The sequence below is a fragment of the Tupaia chinensis genome, unplaced genomic scaffold (genome assembly GCF_000334495.1).
Source record: "Tupaia chinensis unplaced genomic scaffold, TupChi_1.0 Scaffold000673_1, whole genome shotgun sequence".
NCBI lineage: Eukaryota > Metazoa > Chordata > Mammalia > Scandentia > Tupaiidae > Tupaia > Tupaia belangeri.
Window position 1 is genome coordinate 899100 of NW_006160196.1, and position 11626 is coordinate 910725.

At 51.9% G+C, this 11626-nt stretch overlaps 1 protein-coding gene across 2 annotated transcripts in view; it reads right to left on the reverse strand.

The window, feature by feature from the left end:
* Positions 1 to 5611: 5611 nt before the first annotated feature.
* DKKL1 (dickkopf like acrosomal protein 1) overlaps positions 5612 to 11626 on the reverse strand; it is a 6866-nt gene continuing 851 nt past the window's right edge. The window contains exons 1-5 of one of the 2 annotated variants that reach the window (XM_006160155.3): positions 11283 to 11465; positions 10934 to 11101; positions 10397 to 10537; positions 10161 to 10253; positions 5612 to 5987 (exon numbers count right to left, since the gene is read on the reverse strand). In XM_006160155.3, coding sequence (XP_006160217.1) covers positions 5676 to 5987; positions 10161 to 10253; positions 10397 to 10537; positions 10934 to 11086 — 699 coding nt within the window. In that variant the 5' untranslated portion in view covers positions 11087 to 11101; positions 11283 to 11465 and the 3' untranslated portion in view covers positions 5612 to 5675. Of the gene's footprint in view, positions 5988 to 10160; positions 10254 to 10396; positions 10538 to 10933; positions 11102 to 11282; positions 11466 to 11626 lie in introns of those variants that run through there. The other variant, XM_006160156.3, reaches the window with a different exon arrangement.

Genomic DNA, 11626 nt, shown 5'->3' on the forward strand with positions numbered 1-11626 from the left:
TTCCCTCTGGTGAGTGCATGTGCCCTCTGGCAACTAAAAAAAAAGTTTAGGGGCTGGGGCCGGCAGGTGGCATGGTGGATAAGGGCGCTGGATTCCCACATGGCTGACCACAGTTTGAATCTCAGAACTGGCAGCTTGCTTTTTCAGTTTCTCTCGCTCTCACTCTGTCCCTCTCTGGTCAAATTAAAATAAATAAATAAAATAAAGTTAAATAAAAAAAAAAGTTTAGGAGCCAGCAGGTGGCGTGGTGGTTAAAGGTGTTGGACTCCCACATGGCTGACCACGGTTCAAGTCCTGGACCTGGCAGCTTGCTTTCTCACTTTCTCTCTCTCTCTCTCTGTCTCGTCAAATAAATAAAAATAAATAAATTTTTTTAGAATGACTCACTTTTTACAGTCATTTAAAAAAAGTTTATTTCTTTCATGAGGGAGAGGGCAAGCTCATATGCACATCAGAGAGCAGGAGAGAGAGAGAAAGAGGGAGAGAAAGAGAGATTCTTGACAGGGCCTCTTGACAGGCCACGATCCCTTCCTGGCCGTCCCGCTAGTCAGGATAACGGGCATATATCCTGGTGTGTTTCAGGTCATGGGGTCTGACCTGGAGTTGGCCCTGTGGCTCCCAGCTCGGCGGATCAGTACTTACTGTGCGCCAGAGCAGCGAGCTGCTTCATCTTCACAGCAGTTCCATCCCTCCGTGTGTATTTTCTGTCTGTGTCCTCTACTCAGCCCCATCAAGCTGGGCATTTATCTCATCATAGTGTGACCTTTAGTGTCTGGTCATATTGGGCGGGGGGGGTGGTTCAATAAATTTTTTTTTTTTTGGAAAGGTTTTTCGCTATAGGGCACATGCGCTCGCCAGATAGACAGAGAGAGACAGAGAGACAGAAAGCAAGAAATCACCCCCCCGGGGGGATGGCCACGCCGCAATCCCTTCTCCTCCATTCTCCTCTCGGGATCCTGGGCATGCACGCACATGCGCCCGGCGTGAGTTTAAGCCACCGGGTCCGGGATGCAAACCGCGGTCGACTTCGTGGGAGTCCAGCGACATAGCCTTTATGAACACTTTTTCTTCCCAATCAGAACATCAAGAAAGGGCCAGCCCATAGCTGCCTGGGCTGTGTGGTTGGAATTCCAGACCCAGCGGCTTGAGAAACATGACAGATGCATGTGCCTGTGTACCTAAATCCCAAAAGGAGGGAAAATGGAGAAGAAGGGATTGAGGCATGACCATTCCCCTGGGGGGTATAGTCTCTCTCTCTGGTGAGTGCATGTATCCTCTGGCAAAATTAAACATAAAAATCAGGTGGCCAGCAGATGGAGTAGTGGTTACATCACTGGACTCCCACATGGCCAACCGCGGTTCTAGTCCTGGCTTTGGTGACTTGAAAATCATGACAGGCACATGTGTGTGTGTGCCCAAGATCCCAGGAGGAAAATGGAGAAGGGATTGAGGCGTGGACATCCCCCCAGGGTGTGATTTCTCACTTTCCCCTCTCACTATCTCTGTCTCTCCCAAGAGTGATATACCCTAAGGCAAAAATCTCTCTCAAAAAAAAATAAATAAAATTCAGGGAAATAGGCCAGCCCCGTGGTTGACCAAGGGGTTAAGAGAGCCGGATCCCACATGGCTGAGTGTGATTGGAGTCCCAGCCCAGCTGCTTGAAAGCATGTCGGGTGCATGTGTGTGCGCGTGTCAAGTCCCCGTGGGATGGAGAAATGGAAGGGAAGTTACTGCAGTATGACCACGCTCCTTGGAGTGGTTTTTCTACTTTCCTTTCTCTCTGTCTCTGTCTCTCTCTGACAAATAGCTCGCACCCTCTGGGGAAAAAAATAATAATTAAAAAAAGAAAGAAAGAAAACACGAGGGAGCATCAGCGCCGGGTAACCGAGCGGGCCTTGGGGCTCTCAGGGTGGAACTGCTGGCTGGAAGGTGCTGCGATGGGTCTGAGCTGTGGCGATGGTGGGGTAGGAGCCCCGTGGGACAGACGCAGCGTCTGGGTTCCTAGGAACCGGGCACTAGAAAGGACCGTATCTGCCTCCTCCGCGGTGGGCCCAGAGGGAGGAGTCTCAGAGAGAGTAAGGAACACACTGGGGAGGGACGAAGTGTGCAGTCCACCCAAGACGAGTTCTGTGAGCTTCCACGTTTGGCCGGGCATGAGGCACAGTAGACGTGGAGTCTAAGAGGTGACGGGCGTGGAGGACAGTCAGACAGACGAACAGGGCAGAGAGGGAGTCAGGGTACTATGTGAGATGAGAGTCAGGGAATGAGAAGATAAGGTGAGAGGACCAGCCCCTTGGCCCAGTGGTTAAATGCTGTGCAGAGAGAGCCAGATCCCACATGGCTGACCAGGGTTTGAGTCCTGGTCCTGGAAGCTTGAAGAACACACCCAGCACGTGCATATGCACTATCTCCCTCGAAGCTCAGGCTCAGGGTGGGGTCACCCCACAGACTCACACACTTCGGAACCCAACAATGGCCTGGCATCAATAAAAGTGACCTTTTGAAAAAAAATTTAGATTTTTGGTCCACCCCAGTGACACAGTCGGTAGCCAGCTGAATTGCAGTGACAGAAGCCACATGGTGGACCATGGGCTTGGCTCCCTGGGCGGGCCCCTAAGCAAATCGGGCATGAGGGCACGTGGCCAGGATCCTGCTGAGCAGGAGGGCTGGGGAAAGCAGCCACAAAGTGACAAGGCCCTTTCTCCTCTCTAGGCTGCTTCTCTCTCTCTCTCTTCCTCTCTCTCTTCCTCTCTCTCTTCCTCTCTCTCATGAATAAAATCACCTTTAAAAAACATGGCTATGGTCTCCTGTGGTGAAATCACTATTTCAAAAAACTTGGGGGGGGGCGGTCAGCAGGTGGCGTGGTGGTTAAGGCGCTGGACTCCCACATGGCCAGGCACGGTTCAAGTCCCGGATCCGGTGGCTGGCTTTCTCACTTTCCCTTTCTCTTGCTCTCTTTTTCTCTTTGGTTAAATTAAATAATAATAAATAATTCTTAAAAGAATATATTGGGGGGAGGGTCCAGCAGGTGGCATAGTGGTCAAACGCTGGACTCCTACAAGGTTGACCATGGTATGAGTCCCAGACCTGGTGGCTTGAAACATGCTGGGTACATGTGCACGTGTGTCCAGAATCCCAGGAGGAGAATGGAGGAGAAGGAATTGTAGTGTTGCCATCCCCTCGGGGGTGATTTCTTACTTTCCCTCTCTGTCTCTGTCTCTCTGGTGAGCACATGCGCTCTATGGCAAAAACCTAAACAAAAACCAAAAAATTTGGAGGGTAAGGGCCAGCAGGTGGCGTGGTGGTTAAGGCACTGGACACTCCCACATAGCCAACCACGGTTTGAGTCCCAGACCTGGTGGCTTGCTTTCTCACTTTTCCTCTCTCTCTCTTCTCTCTGGCTCTCTCTCTGGTCAAATTAAAATAAATGAATGAATAAATAAAATTGAATAAATCATTATAATAGAATTTGGAGGGCTGGGCAGTGGCACAGTGAACACAGCTATATCCACCTGGGATAACTGGACAGAAAAGGATTGTGATGTGCCTAGACCCCGCGGGGTGCTGCCTTTGTCTCTCTCATGAGCATGCCCTCCGGCTTAAAAAGAAGAAAAAAGACAGAGCTGGTCCAGCCACAGCAACGTGTGCTAGGGGACACTGCTGCTCGGCAGGCTGAGGTCACACAGGAGGCCCAAGTCCGAGCCCCAACCCACCTTAGAAGCTGGCACAGCAATGCAGTCCTATAGTCTCAGCTCTGCAGGAGGTTGAGGCGAGAGGGCTTTCTAAAAAATATATTTAATTTTATTTATTCATTCATTAACTTGACTAGAGAGAGAGAGTATGGAAGTGAGAAAGCAAGCCACCAGGTCTGGGACTCGAACCGTAGTCGGCCATGTGGGTGTGTCCAGCACCTTAACCACTACACCACCTGCTGGTCCCTGAGGCAAGAGGACTTTTTAAAAAATTTAAAATTTTAAAAACTTTTTAAATATTTAAATTATATCTTTTTTTTTTTTTGGAGAGGCTTTTGCTATAGGGCGCGTGCGCTCGCCAGACAGACAGAGACAGAGAGACAGAAAGCGAGAAATCACCCCCCAGGGGGGATGGCCATGCCACAATCCCTTCTCCTCCATTCTCCTCTCGGGATCTTGGGCACGCACGCACACGCACCCGGTGTGAGTTTAAGCCACCGGGTCCGGGACACAAACCGCGGTCGACTACGTGGGAGTCCAGCGACATAGCCATTACGCTATCTGCTTGTCCCTATATCATAATTTTAAAATTTGCCACAGGGCACACAAGCTCACCAGAGACGAGGGGGCAGGGAGGGGAGTGAGAAAGCAAGCTGCCGGGTCTAGGACTTGAACCGCAGTCGGCCGTGTGGGAGTCCAGCACCTTAATCACCACACCATCTGCTGGTTTAAAAGCAGAAGGATCTTGAGCTGCTGGCCAGGGTGGGTAACAGTGAGACCTGATCTGAAGGAGCCAGGCTTGGCCATGCACCTGCGGTTGCAGTGACTTGGGAGGCTGAGGTAGCAGGGTCTGCATGTAACAAGATCACATCTAAGAAGTAAATTAAAAAGAGAGGGTGGGAGGGAGGGGAGAATATAGGTAGGTGTGGATGCTAACAGAGCTGGGACTGGAGATGGTGCAGGCAGGATGGTCCCCCAAAGATGACCCCTCTCATTTCTGGAACCATGACTGCGTTGTCCAGCTGGGCCTGATCCAGTCCCGTGAGCCTCCCAGTAAGAGCCCAGCAAGCTGGTACCTTGCCTTGGGCGGCAGAGGGTGGGCTGAGCCACCCTGGATTCTGACCTGCAGTGCTGTGAGGGCACCTTTGCCAGTCTCTGTCACCGCGTCTGTGGTCAGCGGTTCCGGCTATGGTGGGAAACTTGTATAGAGGCCAAGCAGATGGGGCCAGAGTGGAAGAGTTGGGGGCTGGGAGGGCGGACAGGGCTGCAGGTGACTGGGTTGGGGACTGAATGGATGGCTGGAGCTGGAGGTGACAGAAGCATGAGTCAGAAGACAGTGTCTACCTGAGAAAACTGAGCCTGGAGACTTAAGAACCAGTGCAAGGGACCAGCAGCTGGTGTAATGGCTACATCACTAGACTTCCATGTAGTCCACCGTGGTTCACGTCCCAGACCAGGTGGCTTAAACTCACGCTGGGCGCGTGTGCATGCGTGCCCAAGATCCCGAGAGGAGAATGGAGGAGAAGGGATTGTGGCGTGGCCATCCCCCTGGGGGTTGATTTCTTGCTTTCTCTCTCTCTTGTCTTTCTGGACAGCACACCTGCCTATAACAACACAACAAAAAAGCCTCTCCAAAAAAAAAAAAAAAAGAAAGAAAGAAAGAAAGAAAGAAAGAAAGAAAGAAAGAAAGAAAGAAAGAAAGAAAGAAAGAAAGAAAACCAGTGCAGCCTGATGTCACGCTCAGGGACCAGGGCTGTGGGACCCGAAGAAAGAAAGAAAGAAAGAAAGAAAGAAAGAAAGAAAGAAAACCAGTGCAGCCTGATGTCACGCTCAGGGACCAGGGCTGTGGGACCCGCCGTGACCTGACCACAGGGGCCCGTGGGCAGATCTGGGCTCTCTCAGCAATGTAGATGTAAGAAAACAACTTTATTTCCATAAGGCACTGGGAGGGGTCTGCGGGGTACGTGCAGGTGCGCCCGTCCCCTAGAGCTGCTGAGAGGGCCGAAGGATGTACAGGAAGTGGGTCTTGCGGCGGGGCAGCCGGGAGCGGGGCAAGCCCGGGGTCCCCTCTTCAAGGACATCCCCGCGGCTCCCCTCGCGGAGCCCGTCCCGGATGGCTTGAAGGCGGTGTTGCTTCTCGCCGAGCCAGCGGCTGCCCTCCTGGGCATCCTGGCGGGACCTGCGCAGGGGCAGTTTCATGATCCAGAAGGCCACCCGTGGGCGGGGCTCTGGGCGCAAGCTGTCCATGGCCTTGTGGATGGGCACCAAGGCTTCCTTCTCGTCCATCTTGGGAACCTGGGGAGAAGGAACAAGGAGACCCACTGACACCCCAAACAGTGGCCCAGGATGCCCCGATCCCGTTGGCATATTCAACCCACTTTGCAGGAGACAGGGCCCTTCTGGGGTTAAATGCCCTCGTCGGGGTTCACGGAGCAGTTGAGCTCACAAGTGCTTTTGGATTAAGTAAGTTCTGAGGTTTGCAGAATACGCTCGGATTGAAAATCCATTTTGGGGTTTTCAAAAGGGAGCTCTAACAGAGCACTTCGGGGTTTATGAGGCCAGCGGATTACAGAGCTTTAGGATTACACACTGAGGCTCGGAGCAGAGTGAACTGGACAGAGCACTGAGATGAAAAGCTCTGGGTTTACTGAAGAATCAGGACCACAAATGCAATGTATGATTCTTGATTGAATCCTAAATCCTGGATCAAAAATAAAATCGGCTTCTTTTTTTTTTTTTAAATAATTGTCAGAGGGGGGCTGGCAGGTGACATGGTGGTTAAGGGCGCTGGACTCCCACATGGCCCACTGTGGTTCGAGTGTCAGATTTGGCAGCTTGCTTTCTCGCTTTCCCTTTCTCTCCTGCTCTCGCTCTCACTCTGTCCCTCTCTGGTCAAATTAAAATAAAGTTAAAAAAAAATTGTCAGAGGGCGGGACCAGCAGATGGCATAATGGCTATGTCGCTGAACTACCATGTAGTAGACCGCAGTTCGAGTCCTGGACCTGGTGGCTTAAAGTCACGCAGGACGCGCATGTGCGTGCATGCCCAAGATCCTGAAAGGAGAATGGAGGAAAAGAGATTGCGGTATGGTCATCCCCCCTCCTGGGGATGATTTCTCGCTTTCTGTCTCTCTGTCTCTCTCTGTCTTTCTGGAGAGCACACGTGCCCTATAGCAAAAGACTCTCCAAAAAAAAAAAAAAAAAAAAACCAAGTCGTGGTCTCAGATGCCTTGTAGGATATTATTATTATTATTAGGGTTCATAGTTTGAACTCTAACCCCTCTCTCAGAATGAGACCTTATTGGCAATAGGGTCGTTGATGAGTTAATTTGGTTGGGCCCTGATTCACTGTGCCGGGGTCCTCGGTCACAGAAGTGCGGTGATGGCGGAGTTCAAGGCGATGTGTCCACGGCCAAGGGATGCTGGGAAGGGCCCGCACACCGGGGTGCCCGCGAGTGTGGGCCAGGTTCTCTCGGCGCCTTGACGCACTGTGAGGCAGCACCAAGAAAAAAAACAACTGGATTGTTTGATTTCTTTCTTTTAAAAATTTGTTTGAGCGTAGGATGCATGCACTTGTTGGACAGAGAGAGACAGTGACAGGGAAAGTGAGAAATCACCCCCCACGGGGGGTGGCCATGTCACAATCCCTTCTCCTCCGTTTTCCTTTCAAAATCTTGGGTATGCTCGCACACGTGCCCGGCATGATTTTCAAGTCACCGGGTCTGGAACTCGAACTGTGGTTGGCCCTGTGGGAGTCCAGCGATGTAACCACTAAGCCACTTACTCCCCCCCCGACCCGTCTGTGGTTTTGGTTTCAGCAACCCTAGCAAAGTAATATGGCCCCCTCTGCTTTAATAGCAATGGCACCGAGGCTGAGAAACTTTGGCTTGTGGGAAAATGGACACAGGCATATTCAATGTACTAGTTTAACCTTTTCTGTAGGTTTGGAATTTTTAAAATAAAAAACTGGGGGCTGGATGGTGGTGTGGTGGTGAAATGCGATGCTCTTCAAGGCTGACCCACACTGGGAGGTTCTGGGTTGGAGTCTGGAGACCTCCCTGAGTATGCCAGGTATGTGGGTGCCCGGGACCTGGGGCAGGTTGAGGGTGTGGGTAGGTTGTGGGTGTTAGGACCCTGCTGGGTGCTGTCTGTCTCTGCTGCTCTCTTTCTGTGTGGCTCTCCCACTCATGGAGAAAATAAGTAGGAACTGCTCCGTGGCCTGGTGGTTGAGGGAGCTGGTTCCCACGGGGCCGACCACACAGTTGAAATCCCAGACCTGGTGGCTTGATCAGCATGCCAGTCACATGTGTGTGTACGCCCAAAATCCCGAAAGGAGGGCGAGATGGAGGAGAAGAGAGTGGGGTGAGACCATAGCCCATGGCAGGGGGTGCTTTCGCCTTTCCCTCTCTCTCTGTCTCTCTCTGGTAGGTTCCCATACTCTCTTGTAGCAAAAATGAAAAAACAAACAAAAACAAAAAAAAGAAAGAATATAAATAAATAAACTTAAAAAAAAAAAAACTGTATGTGTATGTGGAAACCACTTTGGGATTTTTTTTTTTTAATGCCAGAGGGTGTGTGTGTGAGCGTGCACCAGATAGAGAGAGAGAGAGAGGAGAGAGTGGCCCCCAGTGGGGTGGGCTCATGCTGCAATCCCCTTTCCTCAGGCCTCCTTCCTCCGAGATCCTGACAGTGTGTGTGCACACACTTGCTCAGGTTTTTTGGTTTTGTTTTCTTTTAAATTTGCTAGAGGGCTTGTGTCCTGATGGGAGAAAGAAAGAGTGAGAAAGCAACACCCCCACCCCCGGGGGATGGCCACATCACAATCTCTTCTCCATTTCTCCCGTAGGGGTTTTGGGCGAGCAGGTACACATGCCCATTTTTCTCAAGCTGCTGGGTCCTGGGCTTGAACTCTGCCATCAGCCATGTGGGATCCGGACCTCTCAGCCACCATGCCCCAGGCTGGCCCATCCAGTGTGGTTTTCAATCTGCTGAGGCTGTTTTATTTATTTATTTTTTTAAAGTATTTTTCATTTAAATTTTATTTATTTATTTAAATTTGACCAGAGAGGGGCAGAGAGAGAGAAAGTAAGAAAGCAAGCCACCAGGTTTGGGACTTGAACCTTGTGGTTAACCACTATGCCACCTTCTGGCCTCAGAAAAGTAATTCTTAAAAAAAAAAATACTTTGATGGGGGCCAGTAGGTGGTGTGGTGGCGCAGGTGCTGGACTACTACATGGCCAACCGTGGTTTGAATCCTGGATCTGGTGGCTTGTTGTCTCACTCTTTGCATCTCTCTGATCAAGCTTAATAATAGTAATAATAATAATAATAATAATAAATTAATCTTTTTTTTTTTTTTTGGAGAGGTTTTTGCTATAGGGAACGTGTGCTCACCAGAAAGGCAGAGAGAGACAGAGAGATAGAAAGTGAGAAATCACCCCCTAGAGGGGATGGCCATGCTGCAATCCCTTCTCCTCCATTCTCCTCTCAGGATCTTGGGCACGAATGCACATACACTCAGTGTGAGTTTACACCACCAGGTCTGGGACTCAAACCACAGTTGACTACATGGGAGTTCATCGACATAGCCATTATGTCAAGTGCTGGTCCTATAAATGATTTTTTTTTGAGAGTTTTTTTTTTTTTTTTTTTTGTGGGGAACATGCGCTTGCAAGAGAGACAGAAAGTGAGAGATAACCCCACAGGGAGGATGGCCACGCTGCAGTCTCTTCTCCTCCATTCTCCTCTTGGGATCTTGGGCACGCACGCACATATGCCCGGCATGAGTTTAAGTCACTGGGTCCGGGACTCGAACAGTGGTTGACTACATGGGAGTCCAGTGACATAGCCATTACGCTAACTGCTGGTCCGCAATAAATAATTCTTAAAAAGTAAAAGTTAAGGGACCAGCAGGTAGACTGGTGGTTGAGGTGCTGGACCCTCCCACCTGGCCAACCACAGTTTGAGTCTTGGACCTGGTGGCTTGCTTTCTCACTTTCTCTCTCTCCCTCTTTCTCTCTCTGGTCAAATTAAAATAAGTGAATGAACAAATAAAAATAAAAAACCAATTCTTTAAACAAAAAGTATTTTGCAGGGCCAGCAGGTGGTGTGGAGGTTAAACTGTACCCCCTATGGTTTGAGTCTTGGACCTGGGGTCTTGTAAATCACCCTGGGTGCACATATGAAATCCTGAGAGAAGAATGAAGAAGGGATTGTAGCACAGCCATCCCTCTTGGGGGGTGAGCTTTCACATTCCATCTTCTTTATCTCTCTCACTCTGTCTCTTTCCAGGGAGTTCAACGCCCTATGGCAAAAATCTAAAAACAGAACGGAAATAAAAACAAACTGAGGCCCAGAAAGAATAAGTTCCACACAGAAGGAATGTGTGTGTGTGTGGGGGGGATGACTCCTCTTCTCCAGAGCTACAGAAAATAACAGAGCCTGGCCGCCGGCGGGGGCACATCCTAACCTTCCAGCCTTCCTCCGGTCTGCCCTCTGCTGGCTGGATGGCCGCCACCACTTTCTCTGAGATGAGCACCTCTCCGGTTTTGTTGTCAGTCACCTGTGGGTAAAGGGTGAGACAGGGAGAGCAAACCTGCTTTCCCCTCCACCTTCCTCCTCTGCCCTCCTCCCCTCTGCACAGATTCTGCAGCATCAGGGGTGGTGGGGAGACCCCAGGAGGGGCGTCTGGCCTGGGGCAGGCACCTTGTCTATCTGGAGGTGGCTGGAGAGGGTGCTGTTCCCCAGCTTGCGCTCCCGATTCTCCTCTTGGTGGTAGTTCCTGGGGAAGCCCCGGAAGTCCATGGGGGCAGAGAAGAAGCTGTCCAAGCCCGGTAGCAGGTCATCCTGGGGCAGGAGAGGGTTGGGAGCTGCTGGACCTCCTGATTCCCCCCACAGCTCCCCCACCTTGCCTTGGGTCCCTTCTGTTCCCTGCCCTCTCTGTCCTCTGACCCTTAGGGCCTAAGCATCTGCCGTCCCTCATTTGCCCTGTCTCTGTTTTGTCCTGTTGCCTTGCTATTCCTGCCCCTCACCTGTCTCTGTCTCTCCCCAGTCTCTCATCTCTGCCCCGTCTCCCTCCCTCCTGGCCTGTCTCCCCCCTTCTTATCTCTTGATCTTCCTGTTGCCCTGTCTCTCCATCCCGGACTCTCTCTTGCTGTCCCCCTGCCTGGACCCGGCCTGCCTCTCACAATCATCCTGAAGCCATTCTCTGTACCACTTTCCACCTCCACCACAACCACTTACTTTCAGAAAAAGTCGACTGAAGCTTTGGAGCAGGCTCTGGAGGCCTAGAAAATCCGAGGAGCTGTGCTGGGCGTCAGCATCGCGGACAGGGGCTGCGGCGGAGGGGGGCGCCAGGGCAGGGGGCAGCAGCAGCAGGACCAGAGGGTGCCACATAGCGGGGCGGGGTGGCTGCGGCACGGGTGGGGGTCAGAGCCCAGCCCCCATCAATGCTCCGCCCCCAGTGACCCTCCTCCTCTTCCTGCCCGGTGCCCAGAGGCTCTGTCCCCTGCCAGGCAACTCCCCACACCACGCCCATTTCCCCCATTCACCTTTTCTTCTACTCCCATCCCCTACTTCTCCGGGGCCTTACCTTGTCCTACTCCCCGCCCCTTCTCCTGGGCCCCGACCTTATGCTAGGACACGGCCGGGTCCCCGGACCGCCAGACTGCAGCAGTCCACTGACAGTTAAATCCAAACAGTTCTGGCCTCGAGCGGGAGACCGACACCTGGGGCGTTGGATGGGCACAGCGGGACCTGGCCACGCCCCTATTGTCCGACCACGCCCCCACCGCTTACCTCACCCTTCGGTCCCGGCCGTGAGTTCATGGCCACGCCCCGCGACGCCAGAGCCACGCCTCTATTCTTCGTTAATCGCACTCCTGAAGTCCGAGCCGCGAGCGCCTTCCTCTGGCCACGCCCCCCCCCGCGCCCCCG